At 44.3% G+C, this 26,599-nt stretch overlaps 4 protein-coding genes across 4 annotated transcripts; 1 reads left to right on the forward strand and 3 right to left on the reverse strand.

The window, feature by feature from the left end:
- Positions 1–2,673: 2,673 nt before the first annotated feature.
- On the reverse strand, positions 2,674–7,541 carry cpox (coproporphyrinogen oxidase). Its single transcript, XM_036540411.1, has 7 exons — positions 6,917–7,541; positions 5,774–5,917; positions 5,283–5,393; positions 4,284–4,425; positions 3,399–3,617; positions 3,183–3,287; positions 2,674–3,003 (listed from the first exon to the last, which is right to left on the reverse strand). Exons 1-7 carry the CDS (start codon positions 7,431–7,433, stop codon positions 2,919–2,921), a joined length of 1,323 nt encoding a protein of 440 aa, XP_036396304.1. The 5' UTR covers positions 7,434–7,541; the 3' UTR covers positions 2,674–2,918.
- A 1,527-nt stretch (positions 7,542–9,068) lies between these two features.
- On the forward strand, positions 9,069–12,266 carry LOC118785613 (PEST proteolytic signal-containing nuclear protein-like). The gene is given in 6 exon segments (XM_036540422.1): positions 9,069–9,140; positions 10,196–10,277; positions 10,279–10,414; positions 10,764–10,838; positions 11,263–11,318; positions 11,699–12,266. Coding segments are annotated over 6 exon segments (504 nt in total). The 5' UTR covers positions 9,069–9,094; the 3' UTR covers positions 11,808–12,266.
- A 1,607-nt stretch (positions 12,267–13,873) lies between these two features.
- On the reverse strand, positions 13,874–20,915 carry zbtb11 (zinc finger and BTB domain containing 11). Its single transcript, XM_036540429.1, has 11 exons — positions 20,405–20,915; positions 19,647–19,906; positions 19,018–19,249; positions 18,453–18,743; positions 17,638–18,344; positions 17,206–17,427; positions 16,606–17,002; positions 16,005–16,122; positions 15,751–15,909; positions 15,474–15,649; positions 13,874–15,155 (listed from the first exon to the last, which is right to left on the reverse strand). The coding sequence occupies exons 1-11, from the start codon at positions 20,712–20,714 to the stop codon at positions 14,593–14,595; spliced, it is 3,435 nt and encodes a 1,144-aa protein (XP_036396322.1). The 5' UTR covers positions 20,715–20,915; the 3' UTR covers positions 13,874–14,592.
- Positions 20,916–22,171: 1,256 nt separating this feature from the next.
- LOC118785615 (60S ribosomal protein L24-like) lies at positions 22,172–26,277 on the reverse strand. Its single transcript, XM_036540425.1, has 6 exons — positions 26,240–26,277; positions 26,037–26,112; positions 25,523–25,633; positions 24,509–24,645; positions 23,195–23,258; positions 22,172–22,297 (listed from the first exon to the last, which is right to left on the reverse strand). The coding sequence occupies exons 1-6, from the start codon at positions 26,242–26,244 to the stop codon at positions 22,217–22,219; spliced, it is 474 nt and encodes a 157-aa protein (XP_036396318.1). The 5' UTR covers positions 26,245–26,277; the 3' UTR covers positions 22,172–22,216.
- Positions 26,278–26,599: the final 322 nt, after the last annotated feature.

Raw genomic sequence — 26,599 nt, forward strand, 5'->3', positions numbered from 1 at the left:
ACTAAACTAAATGAAGCTTTAAGCAGAAAGGTTTTTAAATATAACAAGGTTTGATCCGACAGCTCAATGTGATGTGAACCCTGCACATCATGGGCCTATTGATATTTCAGTTGAACAACCTCAGAATGAATCACTGATGAAAAGGGTGTTGCTGCAGTAATGGCATGCAATGATGACTATAAATAAACATGGATATGTGTATGTAATGATGTGCTGAACCGTATACAAGGTAAAGGAAAGCTCCCTATACACTTGTACGCTTTTAATAATTCAAGGGAAATTTAATTAACAGCAGTTTCAGTTTAGATTCTGTTCCTCATTAACCAAACACACGGTTAAATTGTTCTTCACTTTAAGTGTTCAAAACGTGCGAGTTAACTGCGTACAGGTGTATAGTGATGTTTTCCCTCAGCCCATGTATACTTTAATATGTGTGTAAGTGACTAGCAGATTTGAGTCCAGCAGGCTATATATATGCACACGTACGTATGTGTGTGGACGTGAGTCGTATCCTCTTCAGTCTTCCTGATACGTGTTGAGCTTTACCCATTCTCAGTGCTGACTGAAAATGCAGGAATCTATAACCAGTTGGTGAACTAAGGCCCCGTAGGGTTGCTGTGCTCATTTGCACCTCCATAGCAAAAGACTGAAGGATGACTGTGATGAAGGGATTGTTGAGTAAGGCAGTTCAGGGTGAGGCATTGCCGCCACGGGGTGGGGAAGTTCCAAGCCGGGCGGGACAGACATGAGCTTACCTGTGAGCGGATGGAGTCAGTGAGGCCAGTTTTGGATAGCCAAGGACTAAATGTGCACCATTTCCAAATTTCCAAAATGATACCCATGATCAACTCCTCAAACCCATATAAACTCACACAGCCCAAGTTCATCACAGTCTTACTAAACTCGCAGGCCGTGTTGTTTGACCCATTGACTGACCAGGTTTGTGTCATTTAGCCATTGAGCTTCCAGACTAGTTAGATGCCTGCCTGAGCAGGTCAGGTGGTCAGCTCCGTCAGGGCTGTCTGTAGCCATGGGCATGTGTAAGCCTCTCAGTGCTCTGTGAAACAGAGGTCTGCAGCACAAGGATAAGGGTAAAGTGACAGTTGACTCCTTGACTGGTGGTCTAATCCCCCTTTTGTGTCGCACTCTAGAGATGTGGGGAAGTGCCTTATGTCATCAAAACATGTTAATGTATATAGAAATGCTAAACATGTTTTTTTAATGAAGATGTGCTGTTCTTGAATGTATTTGTAATAAAACTTTGAAAAACACAAACTTTTGATTCAATTCATGTATGAAAAACACTTAAAATTAAATATTTGTAAAAGTAAAAAAAAAAATCAATTCAACAAGTGAATTCTACAGAAGTGAAACCTACTGAAAACCCATATAACCCAATAATTATTTCTGATTCATCCGTTTCTAAACATGGTTGTAAACTGTGCTTACTTATGGTTCATTTGGTGTTCCTGCCATCTGGTGGTTACAGTGAGTGCTCACACACTGGTTCTTGTCACTGTAATAGTGTTGGACTGCATATGAAGTGCCAGTGTGCACAATTGTTTTTGCTCCAAAATTATCCTGGATTGACTTTTTAATAAGCTGTTTGCAACAAAACAGGCTGATTGCTCTATTGGAGGACAGAAGCCTCTTAGCAATGGATGCAAACACAGTCTTCAGAAGTCATTCACGATTTTACCATATAGGTCACAGTGATGTAAATGATTGAGCTAATTAAATCATTGCAGGAAGAATTAGTCCATAATGGTAAATCATATGAAGGTGAAATGCTTTAAATGGCAACGTTTGGACATGGATGTTTCGGATTAACAATTGCTGACATTTCTTCAGGTTCATGGGAGAAATTAAGGAACACAAATTAAGAAATTAAAAGGCATATCTTTAATTACATTTGGTTACATGTGCAATATATTAAAACAGAGTACAAAAGTAAACAAAAATGATTTTCAATCAATTTCACTGTTCCCTCATCACTTTCTTCCTCTTTGAAAATCAGTGTTCTTCTAAAAAGAAACACTGATATGTTCTTGCTTTGAAAACAGTTGTATTCTTATTACTATCTACCTTAATGTTTTAAATAAACTGTGTGGAACTGAATTAAATCCTCAAAGTGTCCTTGTTAAGTAAAAGCTAAACCACACGGTTCCACTGATCCTTATAGTCTCTTGATGGGCTGAGAGCAGCAAAGAGCAAAGCATGAAATGAGCCATCCAGATCCATTAAAGATCTGTGAATCTGTTCATCTTTGTTTCTGGGTGACAGTCACCATGACGATATGCATTGCTTACAGCATCAGGTACTATGAAACAGCATCATGAAAGGGGGAATACAACGGTTTAAAAGCTGAGTAACAGCAGAAATAACATGAAATTCTGACTTTTCAGAGCAATTCCTCTGCATACCTCAAGGCTCTTGAATTTAAGACACTCATGTGAATACAACCAGAATACACACCAGTAGCGAAGGCAAATCAGTGAGTGCCACCTACAGGCAGAGAGAGAAACTGCATAGACTTCAGCTGAAAGTGGGTACAACTCACAGGATAAAGAAAACTTCACAACTTCACAGATAAAGAAAGAAAGGTTTTGCCTTTTCCAACTCTCCCTGAATAAAAAATAAATATATTTCTCTCACCCCCCCCCCCCCCCCAAGAGAGCAGCATTCATTCAGCAAGCTGCATAGCAAGAGTCAGAGGTCATCCTCTTCTCCACCAATGGGGTGAGGGACCAAAAGAGCAGAAGTGAAAATGGCAAGCATGTAGAACAGTCTGATTAGCATCAGCAAGCTGTCAGCCAAAGGCGCACCAGCAAGTTCTTGTTAGGGACTCTCATGGAGGGATCTCTGATTCCAGAACACCGATGTTCCAAACGGTGCTGGGAGGTGGTTGCCCCCCTTCCTCAGACCCAGTCTTTGGGGTTCCTCAGGACATCCAACATTTCCGCCTCCTGTGAGCCTTTTGGTGGCTCGTGCATGTATTCCCACCTGAGGGGAGAGCTGTCAATCAGCCTGACTGACATCCACTCTGCATCCATTCTCACATCAATGATTCCCCACTGGCAACACATACACACCCTCACCGTCCACTCTATATTAACCGCCAAACCATTCATTCACAATTACGCATCCCCTCGAATCCCCCATTTGTTTGAAGTACTGCTCACCTGGCTGTGAGGGGGAGAGACATGAGGATGCTCTCAATCCTGGAACCGGGTGTGGCCAGCCCAAACTTCACCCCTCTGTCATAGACCAGGTTGAACTCCACATATCTGTATCCAACACACACACACACACATAGTCCTGTAACACCGGGAGGCCTCCGACGAGCGCAAACACCTGTAACACCTGCGCGGTGTGCCATTGGCTCCCATTCCACTCACCTGCCACGCCGCACCTGCTGCCAGTCCTTCTGTTCGCTGCTGAAGGAGTCCTTCAGGTGCTTGCGCACGATGGGCACGTAGCAGGGCACCACGGTGCGGGCGCAGCTCTCCACAAATTTAAAGGCCTCCTCCTGGCTGGGCCCGTCCACGTCATCGAAGAAGATCCCCCCGATGCCACGGGTCTCGCCTCGGTGACGGATGTAGAAATACCTGTCACACCTACAACACGCAACAAAGTCAGTGCAACCTCATAAATGTTATTACGCCTTCCTCTCACGACAGCTCTGTTATTACACAGCATGTTACACGTCCCCTGCACACTGCCGCTCCAATGCACACTGGCCCTACCAAGACTAGTCTGCTCCTGTGAGGAGATCTGTGCCTCTGTGCCTCGGCATCTGTCCCTTCATGACCCAGTCCCTGACTGCTCTCCTGTCTCTCCCCTGATCATTTTTGTCTGGTTCTGAGAAATGCTTTGAGTTAACCGTCAGTTAGTGTTTTCAGTCTCAGTGGGTCTGGACAGAACACTGATAAAGACTATAGGGAACTGCCCAACCCAGACACACACACACACACACACACGTTCTCTCTCACACACAGAAGTGTGCAAGCTTAGCAACGGTTATTCAGCTGCAGCCTATCAGATGAGAGACCCCTCCTGCTGTTGGTTATCTGTGTAGCTCAGGCAGAACAACACCCAGGAGTACTTCTCTCTCTTTGTCTGTCTCTCTCTCTCCCTCTCCCTCTCCCTCTCTCTCTCTCACACACACATACACACACACACACAGAACAGTACTTAAAGCCCCTATAATTACCCTCTCTCTCTCTGCATAAATGTCCTTAGCCCACCCCCCACACGGCCCTGATCAGGGCTGGGGGTCATACCATTTCTTGTAGTCGGGGTAGTACTGGGGATGGTGCTTGTCACAGGCCTCCTTCAAGGTGCCGTGGAAGTGAACAGCATCATCCTGGTCGATGTACACTGGTGTCAGGTCGGTCCCTCCGCCGAACCACCACTGCTTAGTCCCTGTACAGTGGAGAAAGAGAGGGAGACAGAGAAAGAGAGAGTACCGGAGAGAAAAGCAGAGAGAGAGACACACACACATACACACAGAGATCATTAAAAATGACTGGTTCAAGATTAGCCTTGGAGTCCATTCCTATCTTTCCCATGTTCTTACTGGTCATGTTAGTATTCTTCATCTGTGCTCTGTCATTTAAAATGGTTGCTTCCCACTTTGTTTAATTTCTGTAAGTACATCTGTCCCCAGATCCTTTTAGCAGCTTCAGAAGTCAATTGCCCCTCATGCTGCACATATTTGTCCTTGCCTCTTAGAGTTACAGAACAACAAAATTCAATGGCTCATCTTTTCGATTATTCATGGAAAGTATTTGCACACAAAAGCATAGAGATTGCATTCCACAAAAAGATAAAAATAATAAAAAAAAACATGACCACTTAGCAAATACACTGCAAGATGTTCTAAAACAGCACATGGGTCATGGCACAGTTTGGACCATGGCATCAAACCATGGCATTATTTGGAATCAGATTTTCCTGCTCTCTAGATTTACTACCCTCACATTCATACGGTGATATGCACCTGCAGCTTTACTAGGAAACAGGCTGAAGACACAGAGAGATAATTAATGTCAGCATCACTCTGACATTAATTAAATGTCTAAATACTAATAACTAAAATACTACCTTAGTTTCCTTACTTTCTGAAAGGACATGTATGTTTAAGAGAGAACGAACTCTTTTAAGCAGTCGCTTAGTTGAAGGAAACAAGTGAGCTCTGTGTATCAAGAGGAGAATGTCAGAGGTGTCATCACTTCCTCATGCAGATGCAGACAAGTGTTCCACACCCTAACGTCACTCACCATCCGCTTCCTCAATCTCAAAGTATCTGTAGTTGAAGTGCACTGTGGGAATGTGGGGGTTGTGGGGGTGGATGACTGAGCTCACTCCCATGGCACGGAATGGCAGCTTCCCTGTGATTGGAGGAAATGTAAGGATGATGATTTCACTCCCAAGGAGACCAGACTTGACAATGGGTGCATTAAGTAGAACCGTGACTACAGCAATAGACGTCACTTAATTTAATACAATGCAACTTGCACCATAAAATTTAGTCATCCTGTTAACATTCATGCACTTATTTGTCTTACCAAATGGAGCTGAACAAAAAATTACTTATTGCATTACTCAGTAATCCCACATGTGTGTTTTGAGGTGTAGTTAGAGATCTGTCCCATGTCTTTTTTGAGGTGTAGTAAGAGGTCAGTCCCTTGTGTTTTTGAGGTGCAGAAAGAGGTCTGTCCCATGTGTGTGTGTTTTGAGGTCTACTAAGAGTTATGGGTGCTGTTCTCACCATCTTTCCCCTTGAGCACTTTGCCACGGCTGCGCATCTGCCTGGCCGCCTCTTCAGTGAGGTTTCCGTACACCACGGACACATTGACACCAGCCTTCTCGAACACCTTCCCATCCTGCAGCACGCAGCTGATACCTCCACCACCTGTCAGAACAGTCCCAAATGACATTACACTGTCAAAAGACACCCTCCAACAGACAACATGATCTGCCTGACAATCACAGTATAAAAACTTTTACATAAAAGCAAAGAGATTCAGGATGTGTTCCGCATATTTCCTGTTTAATTAGACTTGATTCCATGGATAACACTGGAATGTTTCTTCAATTAATTATCGATTATGCAGTTATGTTAATTCAAGTTCCCAAAGCTAGGAATCTGCTGCTATTCAAAAGACTCAAAAGCCTACAAAACAGCAGCATTCTAGGAACAGGCCAGGAACAGTGCCAATCCCAACATTTGGTCTAGTGTAGCCCACATATTCATTTTCCAACAAGCAAGAACTAGTATGACTAGTATGAGAGACTGCATTACTTTATCTTTGTATGAGCAGTGTAGCCAGAATATTAACGGAAAACCTTTATTTCAGCTAATACACATCGACACAAAGTGTATTTTATTTGCAAGTGTTGAAAACATAAAACATACACTGTATATGCTGTAGGCACTTAAATGAAACAAACAAACCCAGAAAAAACTGGTTGGATTACTAATATTTTACATACGATCTTTCGAAGGAATTGATAGGACGTGGCACGTACTTGATACACCCAATTGAACACTCTTCCTAGGATTCATAGGTTTCAGGAAAGGGCCAACAAAGTAATTTTACGGAAATAAGATACTGTACACCCAAACGACGAATGTCACGTAAAACATAAAAATAATTTTCAAAGTAAATACTTCAGGGATTTTAGTTGTGCTTAAACAGCTACGTAAACCACATTTTAGGATTTTAATTTTCTGATTTAGTTATTAACTTGCTAGACATTAGGCTATCAACTCTGATCTACTGTGCAAGTCAAATACATTTCATCTTCCCCGATGAGGTGACTGCGAAATAGCAAGGTTAGGTAATAATACAATAAAAGAAAGAAATATTATTGCTGAAAAATATAATCAATGGTCTCAGCTGAAACTTGCCTTCTTTCCGTTCCCAGCGGTCCACTCTGAATTTCCCCCCGTCCACTTCCTCGAGAGCTCGGCAGAATGCAGCTTGGGTTTCCATAATCAGCATCTCCATTCTGGTGGACATCTCCCCCTTTGTCTGCTGCAAAACCTCAACGTCCGTCACAGGAGCGGACATGAACCCTTTGCATTTTTCCAGAATTTCACGGTCGTTGTCCTCATCTTTGACAATTCTAGTTGCCATTTCAGCCCTCTGGAAATGACTGAAGCCGGCCATGAAACCTGCCACTACCGCCGCTCCGGCAGCTACTAATGCATTTTTTCTGTACTTTGCATCCGCAATCCGGCCGCCGGCAAGGCGAGACGCAAACCTTACACCTGTAACTCTGGAATACAATCCCGCTCCAGCCTGATGCCCACTAAAACAAGACAGGCAAGAGTCTGTTCTGCGTGTGCCTTTAGTAGACAGAAAGCTCAGTCTTACGACGGAGCGACCCATTCTGTTCGACCCACACAGGACGACGGCTGCCATACTTAGAATTATTGTGATATGTTACGCCTGTACAAAACCAAAAGCAGATATTGAATGCAACCAGTCAAAGGACCATGCCACACTCCATTGCGCCTTAACCTGCTCTGGACGTAAACGCAAGAGGTCAATGCTCTTGTGATTTTTTTTTCCTCTCTTGCGGGAAGTATGGGAAACAGTGTTCTTGCCTAATAGCATTTCCTATTTCTGGACTGCTGCTGTGTTGAATAGCAAACTACAAGTCCCTGTAGGCCTTGCGATAAAGAGGCGTGTCCAAGTATAACGAACGTGATACTTTGCTCGTACTACTGAAAGATTACAATCGCAGGAGCAGTTTGCAAGTGTCAGCTTTCATTAGCAATTTAAACGTTTTGTATGCTTTACTATTTGTATATGTATTTGATTGTATTGTAACATACGACTTGATACTGCTTTTGTAAATATTGAATTTACTTTCTAGGAGTCTGCGAAGCTAAATAAAATAGGTAACATTTTGAAAAAGTGGTTATAGGCAACTCCATCACAACAATGAAGATATAATAACCCAGTCAGTGTCTGCCTGATTGCAAAATAAATATATAATAGTGAAAAAAAAAGATTTGTATGCATGTCACTTTATGCATTTTCACTTTAATATACGTAATACGTATTGATTTTGGACAGTGTTCTAGTTTACATCCGTTTTTCTTCCAGTCTCTACAGCTGTGTTCAGTGTTCACTTCCTTAAGCTCTTGCAAACATGTTCTGTAGTTCCTCAAAAGATTCCTTTTTTAAATATCATGTTGTGAATATAAATTTTTTGCTTGGAGATATTGATTTATTTGATTTATTTTCAGCCATATATCAAAGTTTCCACAAGGTTGAAAAATCTATGTGTGTGATTATTTAGAGCTTTTCATAAACTTGTGAATATAGACAAAAAACAACTTCACATACAGAATATTGGCTAAAATTGTCCTAAAACATGTATTTCCAGTTCTGGTTAGTTATGTTTCAGTCTTTATGTATAATCATGTCTCCAAAATGTGTAATTGCACACTAATGACCTAAAGTCCTCAATTACTATAGCCTTTAAAAACTCTCATATGTTCACTGTAATCACAAAGTGTTAGGGTCACTGTGAACATGGACGATTGGCATCACTGCTCACAAAGTAGTAGGAGCTTATGATCATCCGAACATACAGTATGTCCTACTCAGTGAGAATCCTCTTCATTCAATTGACACTTTTTGGTCAGAGTGCATTTTTGATAGTTCCAGGTCTTTGACTGCACATAACCCTTTTAGAGGACCTGTAATCAAGACAAGCATGTGTATGGGTAGCAGTGGATACGCAATCACAACTCATTGGGTATCTACTGAGGCTATAATGTTACAAGATTTCATGAACAGACAGAAATATCATGTTTTGCGTGGGCAAAAGAAAAAGTCTATCGAAATACTGTCATTAACTTAGCGGGGTTGCAGGACAAGGAGGGCTGAGCGCTTGCCTGAATTACGCTGCTGCCTACATTTCCCTGCAGCGTCGGAGAAGCTCAAAGCTGCGTTAATGAAGCCACAGCGCCATCTGTCGGAAGACAAATGGCATCAAACAGGATCCGCTGGTGCGGGACGGGCTCCTTTATGTGACGTAAGCACGCAACCATTTGTTTTCGTCAGTGAGAATGGCGGACGAGAGGCGTAGCAGCGACGAGCTCTCCGACGGTGGAGGTGAAATTAGTATTTTTATTCAACGACATAATTCAGATTCAGCATGTGTATTCCTTAAATGTAAATGGACGTGAAAGCTTACATTGGCTTGCTCGCACAGAGAGGTTTCTAAGAAGAGAATCGAGACGTGGTCGTGCGCAGGCGGCCCAGTCTGCATATTGTAGCTAGCTCGCTGCTAACTAGGCAGCTAGCGCTGCAGTGCAGTGTGGCTTACTAACACTACAGTCAGTGGCCGTGTGTATTTTTTTTTGCGGAGCTACGCAGGAAAGCAAAATTGTTTTCCTTCCTAGTTCTTAACACAAGTCCAGGTTTTATTTTACCTCAGTACCAAACGTAATTCTACCTGAATATGCTGTCTTACGTATGCAACGATAGACTAGATGGCTAGCTAGACAAGGTACCCAGAAACTGGCGAATAGGTGTGAAATAACGTTAGCGTTTAAACCTTTGGGAAGGTATCTAGTAAGTTAGCTTCGTAGTATAACTGTCGGTTGTTGGTGCAGTAGCTAATCTTTCTGTGCTACGCCCATTCGTTCATTTCACACTGACGGTCAGAAAAGACGATCGTCCCGTTGACTTTGAGGGGGTTTTTGCATGCAGTTTAATTGGACGTTAAAGTAGGCTTGATGCCTTGTGTAAGTTTAGTCAGTTTTGAGGGTCAGAAGTACAACTTGGTAATGTAAACTTGTATTTTTCACCGAGGCTTAAAGGGGTAATTTTCATGTGAGGTTAATCAAGACTATACGTAGCTTCACACACTCAGTGCTTTGTGCCCTCAAAATGCTTTTTTTCCCTGTCAGTGATTGTTTACAGCCATATACTCCTTAATTCTGTCATCATTATTGTATTTGTAAGCAGTTATTTATGTCGTGATGCTTTACCCTAGTAACGGTCAGGGTTTTTAATTGACTACATTCTAAAGCGTGGTAATAACCAGAGCTCTTTATCCATTGGCCCTGCACTTGCTGGCTCAGACTGGCAGTGTATTAGGCTGCTCTGGGGCTCCGTGTCTGCAGGTAACAGTAGCTCACCTTGGTAAGTTGTTTCGACTCCAGCAGGACCAGGAGAGAGGGGAGGCTGTGTGAACACTAAGACTGTCTCTTCCAGCAATGGAGGGGGGGGGCGGGGGTGGGGGCCGGGGTGCAGGGAAGCGCTCTGCCCCAGAGGAGCCCACAGGCCACCAAGCACCGCCCAAAGTCTCCAAGATGGGCTTTGGGATGACAAGCCAGCTCATCAAGAAGCCTGCCCCGATCTCTATCAAGCTGGGAGCCAGTGTGAGTCCTGGGATTTCGGGGTACCCGGAGGGTGGTCTGATTCTGTGTGGTATTTTGGTGTTTGTGGTTGTTGGGGAGAGGGCGTTATAGGATCTTTAGGGTGGGTTTTGTATGTAGAATCTTGGGAGGGTTGTGTATGTCCTATACACTATGTGGAGGTTGCAGTTTTTTCTGGGTTGTGCTGTGCTTTTGAGAAAAAAAAACCCACAAAACATGGGTTGCATTAGTTTCACTGTGAATGTGCTGGGGAAGTTCAGCAGAGCTGTCTCTCCTTTCTTTGATTTTTTTTTTTCTGTGAAAAGACATGCGGGTTTACGGTAACTGGCGTGTGTCTGTCTCTCTGTCACAGAAGCCCAAAGAGCCTGTCCCAGTTCTGCCTGCCAAGAAGCCTGCTCTTGCTGCAGTGTTCAACGAGGATGAAGACGTAAGTACAGCACATTTCCCAACACCAGCATGCAGGCAGCCATATACGTCAGCACACTGAAACGTATATACAAACCATACCATACCCAGTCATCAGTGTCAAACATGCAGCGACATATGCACGCTGTCATGTACACACACAAACATACTCAAATTTACTCACTCAAAGTAACTGCGCTCAGTTATATGCACACAAGCATAGACGTAAATATAAACACACTAATCACAAACACAAGCAATCACATACAGACATAAAAGCACACACGTAGTCTCATATATGCTCACTAACTGCAAGCAACCACACATCAACAAACCAGAATGCACAATTTTACATACACGCATCACCACAGGTAATTACACTAAAATTTATACCAACCTTGTAAGCACACACGCAGTGTAGTAATGGTAATCTCTCGTCTTTGCAGAGTGAACCAGAGGAGATGCCCCCTGAGGCCAAGATGAGAATGAAGAACATTGGGAGGTAAAAAAAAAAAGAAAAAGAACCTGGTGTGTCTGTGTCTCGGACTGCATGTCTGTACCTCAGACATGTTTATGCTTTGGACCATCCACTCCTCACACAGTCAGTGTTTGTGCCCTCTTTCTTTGTGTGTTGGGGTATGCAAACAACATCGTTTATTGAGCAAATGATACCCCTTTTCCAATGATAGAACAGTGCAGTTTGCTAAGCCTGCCACTGCCTATAAGGCCTTGGTCTGCTGTGGCTGTAGAAGTAGAAATTTTGGTTTTGGCAACTTTTATCTCTGAGCACTACAAACATAGGAGTTATGTGTATTCTGCCCCCTTACACAACAAATCAGATACACATTATGAAAGACTCTTCTCTCTTCCCGCCCCTTGCAGGGAGACACCTACATCGGCCGGGCCCAACTCCTTCAATAAAGGAAAGCACGGATTCTCTGACCACCAGAAGCTTTGGGAGAGGAAGCTCAAGTCTCAGACAGATAAATAGACCTGTAATTGGGGTTAGAATGGGAAGAGGGTTTTTTAGGCTAGGTTATTCTCAGTGTGTAGATAGAACTCTTTAAGTTGTCCGTCTCTTCACAGTGTAAAATTGTAAATACTTAACGAGACATTCATGTGCTATGGAGCATCTTTTTCTGTTTTATAAATATACTTTTTATGTGAGAGTGTCGCTCAAAGCTGTGCTGTCAGAATGAAGTGGCTCACCCTCAATTCTAAAGGTATTTCACACAACAGCTTTACTGCTGGTAGGCAAGAGCCTTTCAGAACCATAGAGATTATTGCTTTACTGAAACCGTTCTTACAAAATAGGCTAATTGTTGTCATTTCTGTCCAGCCCCCTCTGCCCAAGATAAAAAATGTGATAAAAAATGAGGCTTAAATTTCTGTTTATTGCAGTGTTTCCCAACCTTTGTTATAATAATGTATTGTATAATAAATGCATAAATCCACCTCAGTCTTATTGTGTAATAAATACATAAAACCTCACTTGTGTTGTAGAATATTCCAAATTGACACTGCACATGTATTGTATGACAAATACATAAAACTAGGTCAGCTGTACAGTGGCCCCCTGATTTCTATAAAGATGTAGAAAGGTCAGTGAACCTCTGTAGAATTGATTTTTGTGAACATATCCCTGGTGTCTTATAGTAGATTGACAGTTCTGTTGGATGTTTGTCGCAACATGGAGGACATGTTCATTGTGGTCCTTACTATCAGAAAATCTGTTCATTTGTTATAAAGTAAGAGCACGATGAAGAAAAAACAGTTGTGTTTCCATAGCAATAGTGAGGTAGCAAGGGCAGGAGTGACAAACAGGAAGACTTGTGTGTGTGTGGCATTCCCATATTTAAAGCTGACTAGCTGGAAGCTTATTGAAGGGAAGCAGTAAAACAAAAATTCATTTTCTCTTAGATTCCTTCAGTCTGCTACTGTGTGTCAGTGCAGTTATTTATGGTGTACCCCTAATTGAACAAAGAAAAATAATCATGTAACAGATGTATTTGGATACTTTTTTATGGTGGACCTAATAGCATTAAGCAGAACAGTGTCATATTATTCACAGATAATTTTGTTACAGAGAACAAGAGGGTCACATTTAGTCACACCTTCAAGCAATCTGCACCAGAATTCTGCTTTTTGAAAGGTCAGTGGAAATGTCTGTAACCAGGAAGATGCTTTTATAGATTTCCTTGGGTTATGAAAGGTGACACACATGAGATTCATCAGCATGCATTATCAGAGTTAAAATCAGAGAGTCCTCTGAAGACTGCAGGAAAACATCCAGATTGGCCATAAGAGAGGTCGCTGTAAAAGAATTCTCAAAAACATGAAGTTATCAGTTTATAATGTAGTGTCAGTTACACGGAAATTTAAAGATGTTGCCAGGAAGAGGGTCTGTGTATAGGTGGTGATTTACAAGTGTAAATCGAAAGGGAACAGTTGGGAGATCTGCAAAACAAACTCATCTTCAGGATGCTGAGATTAAATGTTGCCTGCAAGAATGTGGCAGTCATTTCTGGGCTAAAAGTTGGAATCTTTTTCTGAAGGAAAACCACAAAAAGGCAACTGCATCTAAATTACAATTGGAAGCATTTCATGGTCAGACAAAATTAAAATTGAGCTTTTTGGACATTTCCACAAGGGATGGGTTTGGCTTAGCAAAGTCGGCACTAGCATCAATAAAGAACCCATTCCAGCTGTGAAATACAATGGTGTTTTATTATGTTTTGCATCCTGCAGCTTTTGTTAAGATAGAGTCATGAACTCCCAACACAAAACACTTTGTCATTGTAATGTATGCCAGAGGAGGATTAAAAAAATTCTAACTACAGCAGTGTGAGTGAATGCAGCCCTCACGTTTCATGGAATAAACTTCATTATTTGTGATTAATCTGACTTTGCTCTGTGCATTGCTGTTAAAATTGAGACAGAAAATGTAAAAATTAATTTATTCCTATGTAATAGGACCATTATTTACTAGCTGACAAGTATATTCACATGCACAGCTGAGACCGGCATAACGTTTACCTTTTTATTAATCCCGTAATACTGCAAAACATCCTTATTACAGATGACTTCCACATGACTATTTTTGTGAAAAACATGGGTGCCTGGACCACTGCTCATATCACTGTCAGCACACACACACATCTCAGGTGGATTTAGAGACGACAGTGGCCTTGGAAAGCAAAATCCATCAGAGGAAATGGACACACAGCAGTTTCTTCCCCTTTTATTAGGTTCTCTTTGCACTGAGCAGAAGTATTTACAAAGGTGTTGCCTGAAGCCAGGTGGACTAGAGGGGACTTCACAGCCGCATATTCTACAACACACAAATAAACAAAGCCATTCTTCTGGAGGTACAGCCACATTCTGGCCGACGAGAATATTCTACTGACGGAATCTGATGCTGGAGATGAGTCTCGGTGGCTGTCCAGTGTTAACCAGACTACACCCTAAACTGGCAGGATATAGTAAACCTGAAGAACATAACACTGACACCAGAACACCATAAAAGTATATGTATATAGGAGAAAAGGTGTGTAAATGTATATAATTCCTCGGGTGTCGTCCATGTAAGTTTAAGAAGACGCAAAATGAAATTCACTAGTTACTGCTCCTGGTCTGTGAGTCTAACGCATCATTGGTTTCCATTCCACCAATCAGAGCATGCTGTGTGCAGCTCCGCAGCACTGCAGCTGGCTAAAGCGAGTCAGTTATGTTGAGGGTAGCGGCGAGGGATGTGGCGTTGCCTGTAGCCTGTGCCGTCACTCCACCTCGGCTACGTGGGCCACCTCCACCTCCACAGTCTGAATGAGATCGGGCGCGTGGGGCGAGCCCTCCTCCAGCTTGGGCCCGGTGGTCTGCGCGGCCTGCTGCGACAGCACGTAGTTCACCACCTGCATGATGCTCTGGTCTGACAGCGTGGACACGGCGGCCGCGGTGTCATCGGGCCCGCCCACCACCGCCTGCACCGCCTCCACCGTCTCCTCGGTGACCAGCACAGTCTCGATCTCCTCGTCGGCCACCTGGTGGTTGGGCGGCTGCAGCTCAGGGGGCAGGTCGGGGGCCAGGATGCTGATGGCGTGCTCCACCTGCGTGCCCTGATTGTGGAACTGCAGCGTGTCCTTCTCCAGCATGATCTTGCCGGGGATGTAGTCGCCATGGTATTTGGTCATGTGCTTGCGCAGCGTGCGCGCGTCGATGTGGGCGTCCTGGCACACGGGGCACACGTACGGCCGCTCGCCCGTGTGCGTGCGCACGTGCCGCTTCAGGGAGCGGGCGTCGGCCCACGCCACGCCGCACGTCAGGCACTCGAAGGGCTTCACACCTGCGGTCGAGATCAGAGATGTTACTCACCCTGCTGGTGGGCGATGTGGCACTGATGCTCTGTGTATGTCTTTGTTGCCATTCATGAGTGTCGATTTGCTTGTGTCTGTCTCGGTGAGTTACTTGCCCTGGTGGTTGTTATATAGAATTGGTACTCTGTGTGTGCCTCTTTGTGTATGTGTGTCTCTGGGTGTGTTACTCACCCTGGTGGTTGTCAGTGTGATGCCAATACTCTGTGTTGTGTGTCTTTTCACGTGTGTGTGTGCGTGTGTGTGCGTGCGTGTGAGTGCACGTATGTGTGTCTGGGCATGCTACGCACCCTGGTGGTTGTTGATGTGGCGTCGGTACTCTCTCAGCTGGGTGAACTTCCTGCCGCAGTGCTCACACTCTCTCTCAAGGTTCTGCTTCACTCGTCCCTTCTTCCCATGAGTTGCCTTTTTCACATGCCTCCGGAACAAAGCCTTCTCAAAGAACTCCTTTCCACAGATATTACACCTAGGGACAGACAAGCACAGAAACATACACTATGATACAGATCGGGACACCGTACAGACAGACATTACACCTGGAAACGGGCACAAACACGGGCTACTCACTTGAAAGGCTCGGCCACACTGTGGGACTTGACGTGCGAGTACCAGTCCTTCTTCCAGCTATAACACTTCCCACACACCTGGCACTGGAAGGGCTTCAGCCCCAGGTGCTTGTTCATGTGCTGCTGGAGGTCCTTCGCCTCGTAGAAACTCTTATCACAGCTGTCACGGAGGGAAGAGAACAGGAAACATGGCTCACCAGGTGCACCAGATGTATGTGTGTGTATATAAGTCTCTGGGGGAGGGCAGGTACTTACTGGGAACAGGGGAACCCGCGCACCTCAGGTCTTGGTTGGTGTCTCTTCAGGTGCTTGCTCAGTCCTGACGCTCGGTGGAAAGATTTCCCACATGTTGTACATAGATACTTGGACTCACCTGTGGAGAAAGGAAAAACTGATGTCAAACATCTGAACCACATCCCATCATACATACAGCACCAGTCAAAAGTTTGGACACACCTGATTAAGACAATGGGGAAACTTGATTTCAAAGTAATTTTGACCTAAAAAAATTTGCTTAAATACTTGAAATTTGTTACTTAGACAAATATAAACAGTAAAGTTGTTGCCTATGTATGAATTTCTTTCAAAAAAAAAAAAAAAAGGAATTTTAAAAAATATTTTTTGGCTACTTTGTTAAATCACAGCTATCATTTTTTTTTGATACTTCACTTTTTTGATCACTGCCAAATTCCATTTGTGTTATTTCATAGTTTTGACATCTTTACAATTGTTCTAAAATGTGGAATATAGTAAAAATAAAGAAAAACCCTTCTATGAGCTGCTGTGTCCAAACTTTTGACTGGTACTGTACCTATAGACTTCCAGAGTTGTGAGTGTTGTGAGCGCATGGACTGACCGGTGTGGATGCTGGTGTGCTCTTCCAGGCTCCTCTTGCTGACGAAGGACTTGTCGCAGAGCGTGCAGTGGAACTGCTTGAGCGCGTCGTGGAGCGCGCGGTGCATCTTCAGGCTGTGCTTGTGGGCGAAGGACTTGCCGCACACCCTGCAGGTGTGGGGGCGCACGCCCGTGTGGTTCAGCATGTGGATGCGCAGCGAGTAGAGCTTGGGCAGCGTCTTGCCGCAGATGTCGCACACGAACTCCCTCTTGGTGCGCCCCTTGGCCTTGCTGTCGCCGGCGTCCTCGTCCTCCAGGGGCGCCCGGCCCGCCGCCGCCGTCCGCTGGCTCTTCTGCCGCTTGTGCCGGGCGAGGTGGGCGCGCAGCGAGGCGGCGTACTGGAACTCCTTATTGCACAGCTGCAGAGAGGGAAAACCCACACACCGTCGCTCTCATGCCTGTGTCACATCGATATGACATCACACTTGCTCAGCCACAGTAACATCACACTGCTGGTATCATAGCAGGCTGAGTCACACTGTGCTGTGAGCACAGAAGATTCACACAGCGAACAGACTGCTGGTGCTGTGGTTAACTGCCACAGACAGTGGCCGGTACGTACGTTGCACTTGTAGCCACGTGTCTTCTCGTGCTTCAGCGTGTGCATGATCAGGTCGTAGCGCCGCTGGAACACCAGCCCACACTCTGCACACGTGTGCTCTCCCTCTGCCCCGCCCTCTGGCTCCGGCACCCCTGTGGCGGCCTGCTCCTCCGCTCCGGTCCCCGCCTCCCGCTTTCTGGTGGGCTGTATCAGCCGGCCTCGCTTAACAAGCCTCTGAGCCACCTGCAGACACAGACAGAACAACTGAAACTGCAAAGCCACAGACAGGCAGACTGAAACCACACAGTGAAAGGGCTGCAGTTACATTGAGCAGTAATACAAAAAAAGGGTTTCTAAAACTGCGCTATGCCAGGAGTGCACATATGCGTGCTGAGCATGTGTATGTGAACCTGCGTGCATGTATTTGTGCAAGTGAAATGATTTCCCCCCCACCTTCTGGACAGCAGATCGAGGGGGCTGCGCTCCTGCCTTCCTGTCCTGCTGTTGTCCTTCCAGACCCATGTGCATGCGGACGTATTCTCCCTCTCCCAGAGACCGCTGACGTAGGCGGCTCTTGTAAGTGTCATCTGCCAGGTTCTCCTCCACCTCCGGTGCTCCCTTGGGGGCTGGACTGCTTTCTTGTACCTCTGCAGGCTCCTCCACCAACACCACTTCCTGCTTCACCTTGGCGGGACGACCCCGCTTTCGTCTGGGGGGCGCAGGAGCCGGGTCTGGCACCTCCTCCTGCGCTGTAGAGGGCGCTGTGGCTGCCAGCCGCACCACCTCCGTTGGAGCCACCTTCCCAGGATCCACACTAATGATGAAGGCCCCTGGCTCTGGACCCTTCCCCAACCCCCCTGCCTCTGCTGGAATGTTGCCTGCCTGAGACTCTTCTGCTGGCCAGCAGGCTGAGACCACAGCCAGCGTCTCGCCTGCTCCCACTTCCGCTCCCTGAATGACCATAGCCAGAGACTCGCCTGCCTCCACCTCCCCACCAGAGGTGACTACAGCGAGGGACTCAGCTGAAGCCACATCCCCGTCAGGAGTGACTACTGCAATGGGTTCCCCCGCGACAACGTCCCCACTAGGAGTGACTACAGCCAGGGACTCTCCTAACGCTACATCACCGCTGGGAGCAACTACAGCCAGGGACTCCGTCACTGCTACATCACCAACTGGAGCGACTACAGCCAGGGACTCCCCCACTGCTACCTCCCCACCGCGAGTAACAACAGCCAGGGACTCTGTTGCGGCATCCCCGCCTTGACTGACAGCTTGGCCGTCAGTGTGCACAGTCACCACGTACGTCCCTCCCTCTTCCGATGGGGCCTGGGATGTCAGGGTCGGGCTGGACACCACGGTGTGGACGTCTCCTTTCTGGTAGACCATGAGCTTCTGCTCTTCCACCTGCTTGTGTACGGACTCGCAGAGCTGCAGCACCTCAGCCATCAGCAGGTGGCGCGCTAGCGTGGCCACTTCTGCCATTACACAGAAGTTGAAACTCAGGCTGGAGGTGTAGGCAAACTCCAGCAGTGGCAGGAAACTGGACTTACTGAAGCCTAGGAGAGAGAAACAACCATGCAATTCAAAGTCTGGTCATGTACAGCCACACCACTGGAGGCAAAGATGGACGCCCCCATTTATGAGCTTTTACCGATGATCAAATTAACATATTTTGAAGCTTAACCTGGATCCATTCCTATAACGTTCTCTTGGCTGAAGAACTGGTTTTCTGTCCATCATCCTTCTGTTCATTAACTCATAACATTTCTGGGTATAGTTCCAGACGCCAGTATGACCACAGCCCTACACTGCTGTTCTCGCCATGCTCACCTGAGAGGTCAACCACTGCCTCGTGGCTGGACACGGCACCCTTTTCAACAAAGAGCTGGCTAAAGTAGTCGCTACAGGCAGCCAGCACAGACTTGTGGGCGCGAAATGCCTCTCCCTCGATCAGCAGTGTGATGTCACAGAACTGATTCTGGAGGCGCTGCTGGTTTAGCTTGTCCAGTGTAGTCTGCCCATGCTTGGGCAGAAACTGCTTCACGATGCCTTTACTGTCCACCTGTCAATCAACCAGAAACCAAGAAGAGAAAGATTAGAGAAGCATGTTCGTGTACAAGCAAAGTCTGTATTGGTCACTTCAGTGCCAATTGTGCTTCCTTTACACAACAGTGATGCGATGTATACATGTGGCAACAAAACTGAGGGTAGAACTCAATATTCAGCAACATTTTGCCTGTGCTGCAGAAGGAAAGTTTTTTTGTAGGGTTAATGAACACCAGACCAACTGATGGTCCAACTATGAAGACACATTGCCCTTAAAAAGGTGCTTTTTATCTATACATTAAAAGCCAGCTTTAATAAACAGGATGATGAATGCACAAGCTGTCCTTGAGTAAGTGAGTACAGGTGGTATGGTGCACCAATGCAGATGCTGAAGCAGCAAGGAGGATACTAACAAAGACAAGCTCATGTTTGGCTGTGGCACTGGGGCTCTTGGAGGACTTCTGGATGGACTGTTGCTCAGAAAGGCTGACATCTTCCTCCTCCTCTTCCTCGTTCTCCTCATCGCTGTCATGTGCAGGAGTCGCCCTGCGCCTCCCTCGTCTCCGACCAAGGGGCGCCCCCGTGGTTTCCTCCGCCCAGCCACGCACTCGTTCCTGCTTGCCCTGGCATTGGGCACATTCTCTGATGTAGTCCTTCACCTGTTTCAAGATGCCTAAACATATCAAAGCTATGTTAACAGCACTGAACATGCCAGAGGCAATCCTTACTTAAATTAACCACTTTTACAGCCATACACCACCATATGACACAATGAAATTACATTGCACATTACAGTTACGTTGCTTACTGACATCTCGCCAAGTCATTACTTGCACCCAGTTTGTATTATTTTATGACAGCTGTAGCACAGTTATCAAGTATACTAACCGAGCTGTTGCTCTATTGCATCACTACCACAGACTATTTGAGAGGTGACTATGACTAAAACGGCCAATGAGAGGCACTCAGGGATTTCTCTCCGTGTATTTTACGTGATCGTACCCATTATAATGACAGGCAGTAGCTACAGGAATTCTGTTGGCCAACAACACTGGGCCAAAGGCAGCTTGCTAAAGTGCCTGTCTAGTTAGGAGCAACTTTCCCAGAAACATAACTTACAAAGATAAATAGCTTATTTGAGTAATTAAATGAAGTGTTGCTGTGCTTTTACCTCTCCACCAGTACTTTTGAGATATTGTGTCCCAGGTCTGATGTTGGTTGAGGTGCTCCCCTCCGGCAGTGATGTGCGCCTCGTCGATGAGTTCCTTCCGCCGCCCGGCCTGCAGCACCACTTCCAGTTCGGTGAACTCGTCCAGGCCTTTCTGCCGCCGCTGGTAGTACAACGTCCCGTTCCGCACCACATAGCATGTGGCCGCCTTGCGAATCTTCCTCTTGGCATTGCCCTGAGTGCCTGGCGCATACGGCTCCCGCTCGTCGGTGAGATACCGTTGGATTGCCAGGTAGCTCTCCTCGCTCGACATAGCTACCCCTCCGACCCTCAACAAGCGCTTACACAACAAACATCTGCTGCATACGGCGAAGGAAGAAGCCTTTCCCCGATCGCAAAGTTGTATTACAATTTTTGATCAGTTATCAGTTGTCACAGAAGATGGACGCGTCAATAAAATCGCAATATTTGTATATAACTTCCAAGGGGGAACTGCTGTTTTCGACCGTGAGGGGTGGACTTGCACGAACATACAAAATGGCTGCTGCACAACCGGATGTTACGTCGTTAGAGGCGGTACAAAGCGCTTATCTGTATTAATAAACTGGATTGGCTAGTGAAGTACGGCGATGAGGCATATTTGAAGTCATATTGCCTGTTCCGTAAACGCAGTCAGTGTCCAGGCTAGAAGATGAAAATTTTCTCTAATGTTGCATTATAAGGAATATTTCTAATGCTTCACTTTATCAATCAGAGTGATGGGCTGTGTTCACTAGTTGGCGGGGATCTCGTCGATGAAAACTTTGTCCCCTTTGAACAGTATAGGTGGATAGCTAGGGAAAGGTAGGCAAAGCATATAGACCTGTATCGCTTGGTGACAGTAATTATGATTTATGAATAGTTCAGAGCTCACTACCCTTGAGGGAACGTATGGAATAAATACAAAAAAACATTTAAATTTCAATTTGTAGTTACGGATTTTTTATCAGCACATACCACTGTCAGATTACGTTCGTTGTAAGATCGAATAAGCAAATTCTGTTATGGTTACTGATTATTAAATATGTTACACTGTAGATCATAAAACGAGTTCGGTTGAGAAACTAATTTCTTTTCAATATTTGTCTCTCAGTGCTTGGGTACCTCTGAATAAATTGCAGGGTCATTGAAACAAGTCTGGTAAATTGTAGTAGCATGTACTGTGAACATACGCACTGCATATGCGCTGTGTATGACACCAATGTTATTGTTGCAATTACAATAGTACATAAATAGTGACTAAGTTAAAATTGAACTAATTTTTGCTAATAAACTTTTTGTGATGTTCAGCAACCAAAAAGGTAGGAGATTTGAATTACTCATTGGCATTTAATTGTGACCCACTTTCTTCCACTTAATCCTAACAAATTAGCTCTGGAGAAATAACTGGATGAGATTGGAACTTCAGAACAAGGATCTTGGTATGATATGGATGGAGATTCTATCCCAAAGTAGTGGCCCTGTATATAGGTAGAGACACATGTATATGTCTTTTATATAATGGGAGGCTAGGATTAGTGCAGAGCATTCAGTTAAAACTAATGTGTTGTGTGTGTGTCCACACTCCTGTGCATTTTTTGGACTTTTTGGCCCTTTAAGATTAACAAAAAGCACCAAACTAGGTTCCTAGAGCTGACCTAAACTGGACAGCAGGATCAATCAGGCCATATAATTGGTCTTCTGGTAGGTCATGTTCATTCCCAGGGATAAGCAAACAATCAGAACCAAAGCCTTTTTTAACAGAGAATTTTATTAACTGGTAGCCAAGTTGTAACTTTAACGTTTTCCACCAACACGCGGCGCGCTGACCTTCACAGGCTTGGCGATCTTCTGTTTAGGTGCAGTCTTAGCAGGGGCCTGCAGGGGAGACAGTCAACCAATCACAGATCAGGACAATCAATCACACCAACTTCACTGGAAGTGCCATCACAGATGTACATTTTCTATAATGGACAGAGGAATCTACTAAAGAAGTGAGCACTAAAGGTAACAAGCAGTGCTCACACAGTGGAGCAGCCATGATGCTCTTTCACTCCAACAATGCTTGAAAACCTTTAATTTTACTTTTGTAATTGTTCAGACACCTCATTCACACCACCAACCAATACACTGGTAAAGTGGGCATCAGATTCATTGGTGATGCAGTACTTAGATCCAAATTACATGTTAAATGACAGACCAAACAGATTGAGCCTGTTAAACTGTATGAATACTGTTTGCAATGTTTCCAAACAAATATTACACGTGTTGCTTCAAGCCGTTTTATCTCAGCTTTCAAGGTGGTAACCCGGACTACAATGCAGTTGAACTGTAGCAACAACTCCAGGAAATTTCAGACATTTAATAGAAGATTTGTACTGAAAGCACTTCAGTTTTGTATATTGTCCCATGTATCAACCTGTGCACTGTCAGATACCCAAAATAACTCAGGTGAATAGACCATTACATTTACAAGTGTCTGTCAAAATTGCAGATTTGTTTTTTTTTTTTTTTTACCTGACCAGACCTGCTTTCTAACAGAAATCAAATGCATTAGTTTATTGACTTGATTATTGGTCTATTGCTTACTAGCCAAGGCCAGTGATTGCAGAATTTTCCAGCAGATAAAACAATATTACCGAGGTACAAATTTGTACATCTTTTAAATAATTGAATTCAACATTGAGTCCACCTGTACTGAACTACACAAACAGTGTCAAACATGTGGTCCTGCCAACAGCAGGCTCTGGTGGCTCCTGGCACTCAGAGTCTTACCTTGGTGCTTGGGGCAGAGGGCTTCTTGGTTGCCTGCTTGGCCTTCTTGGCCTCCTTAGCAGCCCTGATTACAGACAGGAAACAAATGGAGAAGTTTATCACCATGCACACACAGAAGTACATGCACAAAAACACAAAGCTTAGTTATGGCATATTTAATATCCTGTGTCAGTACTGTGGAGAATCTTCAGCCCCCTGTTTCTACAAACCCTTATTTGCATCAGCCACATTCAACTACACTTACATTTTTTCATTTTGTTGTACATGTATTCATGTAACATGAAACAACAAGGGCTGCAGTGATTATTCCAACTATTCAAATCATTTGAGAAAAACATCAGATTTAAATCAGAATTATGTAGCTTTCAAGAATTGGATAAATTTCTAGATGGGACACACTGAACCATCAAAAGTCTGTTGCCTCAGAGGAACTGTAGCTTGGTTTGGTATAATTTTACAAAGAACATATGCACTGTGTAGAGCACATCTATACTGGCACAAAACCCAACAGGTATGTATACAAAACCATTTGCAAAGAAAGCATCAGCACATTCACCAACTGGGGACCAGAGAGCATTCACAGCAGACCCATAGTTAGCCTGTTAACACGTTTATAAAGTTGAATTTATTGTTGGTGTAATGTTTCCATCAATGACATACAACTATTTAATATGTTTTCAACTTTTGTTAAGATGATGATTATAAAAAACTAGTCAGAATACCCTACTCACAGTTGATCAGCAAGCTAGCAGTGGATAACGCAGCCAGTCTGCTTGATATATGGTGCTGCTACTAGCTATATACATAAACAACTCTCTCTGCTTAATCTGTAGCTAGCTCCTGTTGGGCCATTTATAATGAACATAAGAACCTTGTGTACAAAACTGCCAAGTTACTCACTTGTCGTACTATGTACTTATTCTTACATAAGTCAGCAGAAATAATTGAAAAAATAGATCTGCCATTAATTTGATTGGTATCACAATTACATGACATTACCCTAAACATTAGGTCCACCTCACACAAACTGAACAAGCACCATTTCCAGGGTACACAAACCGAATATCTCCCAAATTCTTGTGTGTAATTTTCATTAAATAGGCTAGCTAGCAATATATATATTTTTTTATTACTCAAATTTATGGTAGAATGCATAGTGGCTTGGATATTTTATTAATTTTTTTTTAAAGATCTATATATGACAATCCTCAGCTGTTTTGATATCTTGGAAACAGCCCAGCAATGCTGTGTGCTTTTCAGCAAATGAGTCCGAGAACAGCTAGATGTATTGCCCATATGGCAGCAGGACCTTACCTGATGGCCTGTTCCCGCTGGGCCTTGCGAACCTCAGGCTTTTGGTTCCTCTTGGCCAAGATTTCAGCCAAGGAGGCTCCTGTGATAGCCCTCTGGAACTTCACCGCACGGCGTGTGCGCTTCTTCGTCACCTCTTCCTGTCAGGACAGGAAGCCAGAGTGGAGTAAGGGGAAACTGAACCAACATAACCATTATAAACAGAAAGTCAACCCTGCTGAACTACTCAACCTCCACCAGCATAGTACAGATAAGAGATGGGATCAGCTTAATTTCTGTATCAACCATTGATACATGCTAGCAAAATCAGTTCTAAAGAAACTTCAACTGAGAAATATCACAAACGTGAAAATAAAAATAGTTTTTGAGAAAGCAATTCAACAAGACTGGGTTGCAGCACATCACTGATAAATTCTGCAACATTCTGTTTGTCTTGTCTCTCAAATAGCAGACTACAATGTTTGAGGAATGTCCTTATGCCTGTAAGTTAACCCTGTGAAGCATTTGCAGAGCTGTAAAATGGTTAGTATATTAAAGGTGGAGGAAGCCTTGTTTAAAGTATGCTGTTGGACAATGACCTTTCAGAGGTGTACAGGCCCAAGCCAAACAGATAACCTAAGCATCACACTAAACAACTGCTCTACATATAGTTGCTTTGAAAAAACCAAAATTATACATCAATGCCATTCGGCAGATGCTCCTATTATCCAGATCAACCTGCAAGTCTATCCATTTATACAGCTGGATATTTACTGAGGCGAGTGTGGGTTAAGTACCGTGCCCACGGGTACAACAGCAGTGTCCCAACAGGCAATTGATTCCACAATCTTTTTATTGTTATGAGCCCAGAACCTTACCATTACCCAACACTGCTACCAAACATAAAAGACATCTAAAAAGTAATGTTTCTTAATGTTGATGTTTCGCATTACAGGGACCTGCAGCCTGGAATGCCTGCAAAACAGCTTGTTCTACAGCATGTCTCAAAGCCGTTCAAGATTACAGCTGTACACTTACGGACTGTCCCTTCTTGTGCTTGCGTCTGTACAGCACCGTCCAGTTGATCTGTCTGGGGTTTCTCTTGGCCAGGAAGGCAGACTCGCACTTTGCATTCAGGAACTGGAAGACCTGTGAGTGGGGAAAGTGTGGGAGACTCTTTACTGCTGAGCATTTGGCTACGCTATGTACAACACTACATTTCAAGCTAGTGAAAGTACGGAGCCATTCAAAATAAGATAGTGTTCACATTTTTCATTATCAATACCCAGTCCTTGCGGTCTCAAACTAACGCCTGGCTACATAACTGTACATGCTGTTAGAAGACAGAAAGCAGAGTACTCTCCCATATAAAGTAAGCATGTCCGTGCTCCTTGTTTATTGATAATTCATAAAGCTGCATCTTCCTGTACAGTAACATCTCTAATCCTCTTAACTCCTCTACATGGGAAACGAACGGTAGTTCATTCACCGGCCTTCATAGTGAATTCTATGAAACAGCTAGGACAGATCACTAGCACTAGCGTTTTCTTACCTTTCCGTCTATCCTGGCATATCGCCGGCCGTGGCCGGGATATATTTTATATCCACTAAAGCTGCACAGCTCGACCCTGCATCAGAAAGACAAAACATTAACGCCAGTCAAAATATTGACTAAAACAGGATGCATGTTATAATAGTTATATGTAATGTATAACGTCCCGGATGGCCTCGGATATTAAATATTCCACAACTTACTTCATGATAGCAGCGTAGCTTGGGAAGAGGAAGAGAGAATCATGGGTAATCTACTAAATTAATACAGTTCCTTAAGAACACAAATAATTGAAACAAGATCAACCCAGATGTATTCTTTTGGATGTATACCAATAATTTAATAAGTAAATTAATTTTTATTACTAGGAGTTTATACGGCCAATCAGCGTGGCCTTTGACTGATTGGCATAACACAAGCGGGAATTATGGCGGCGATAAAGGGGGATATAGAGGAACCGTCCCAAAAGTGGCTCAGTTTGATGGTACAATTACAGTACTATTTGTTAACAGGGATATAATGGGGATTACAACAAAGCATTTAACTCTATCAGTGTATAGGAC

Source organism: Megalops cyprinoides, chromosome 11, assembly GCF_013368585.1.
Source record: "Megalops cyprinoides isolate fMegCyp1 chromosome 11, fMegCyp1.pri, whole genome shotgun sequence".
NCBI lineage: Eukaryota > Metazoa > Chordata > Actinopteri > Elopiformes > Megalopidae > Megalops > Megalops cyprinoides.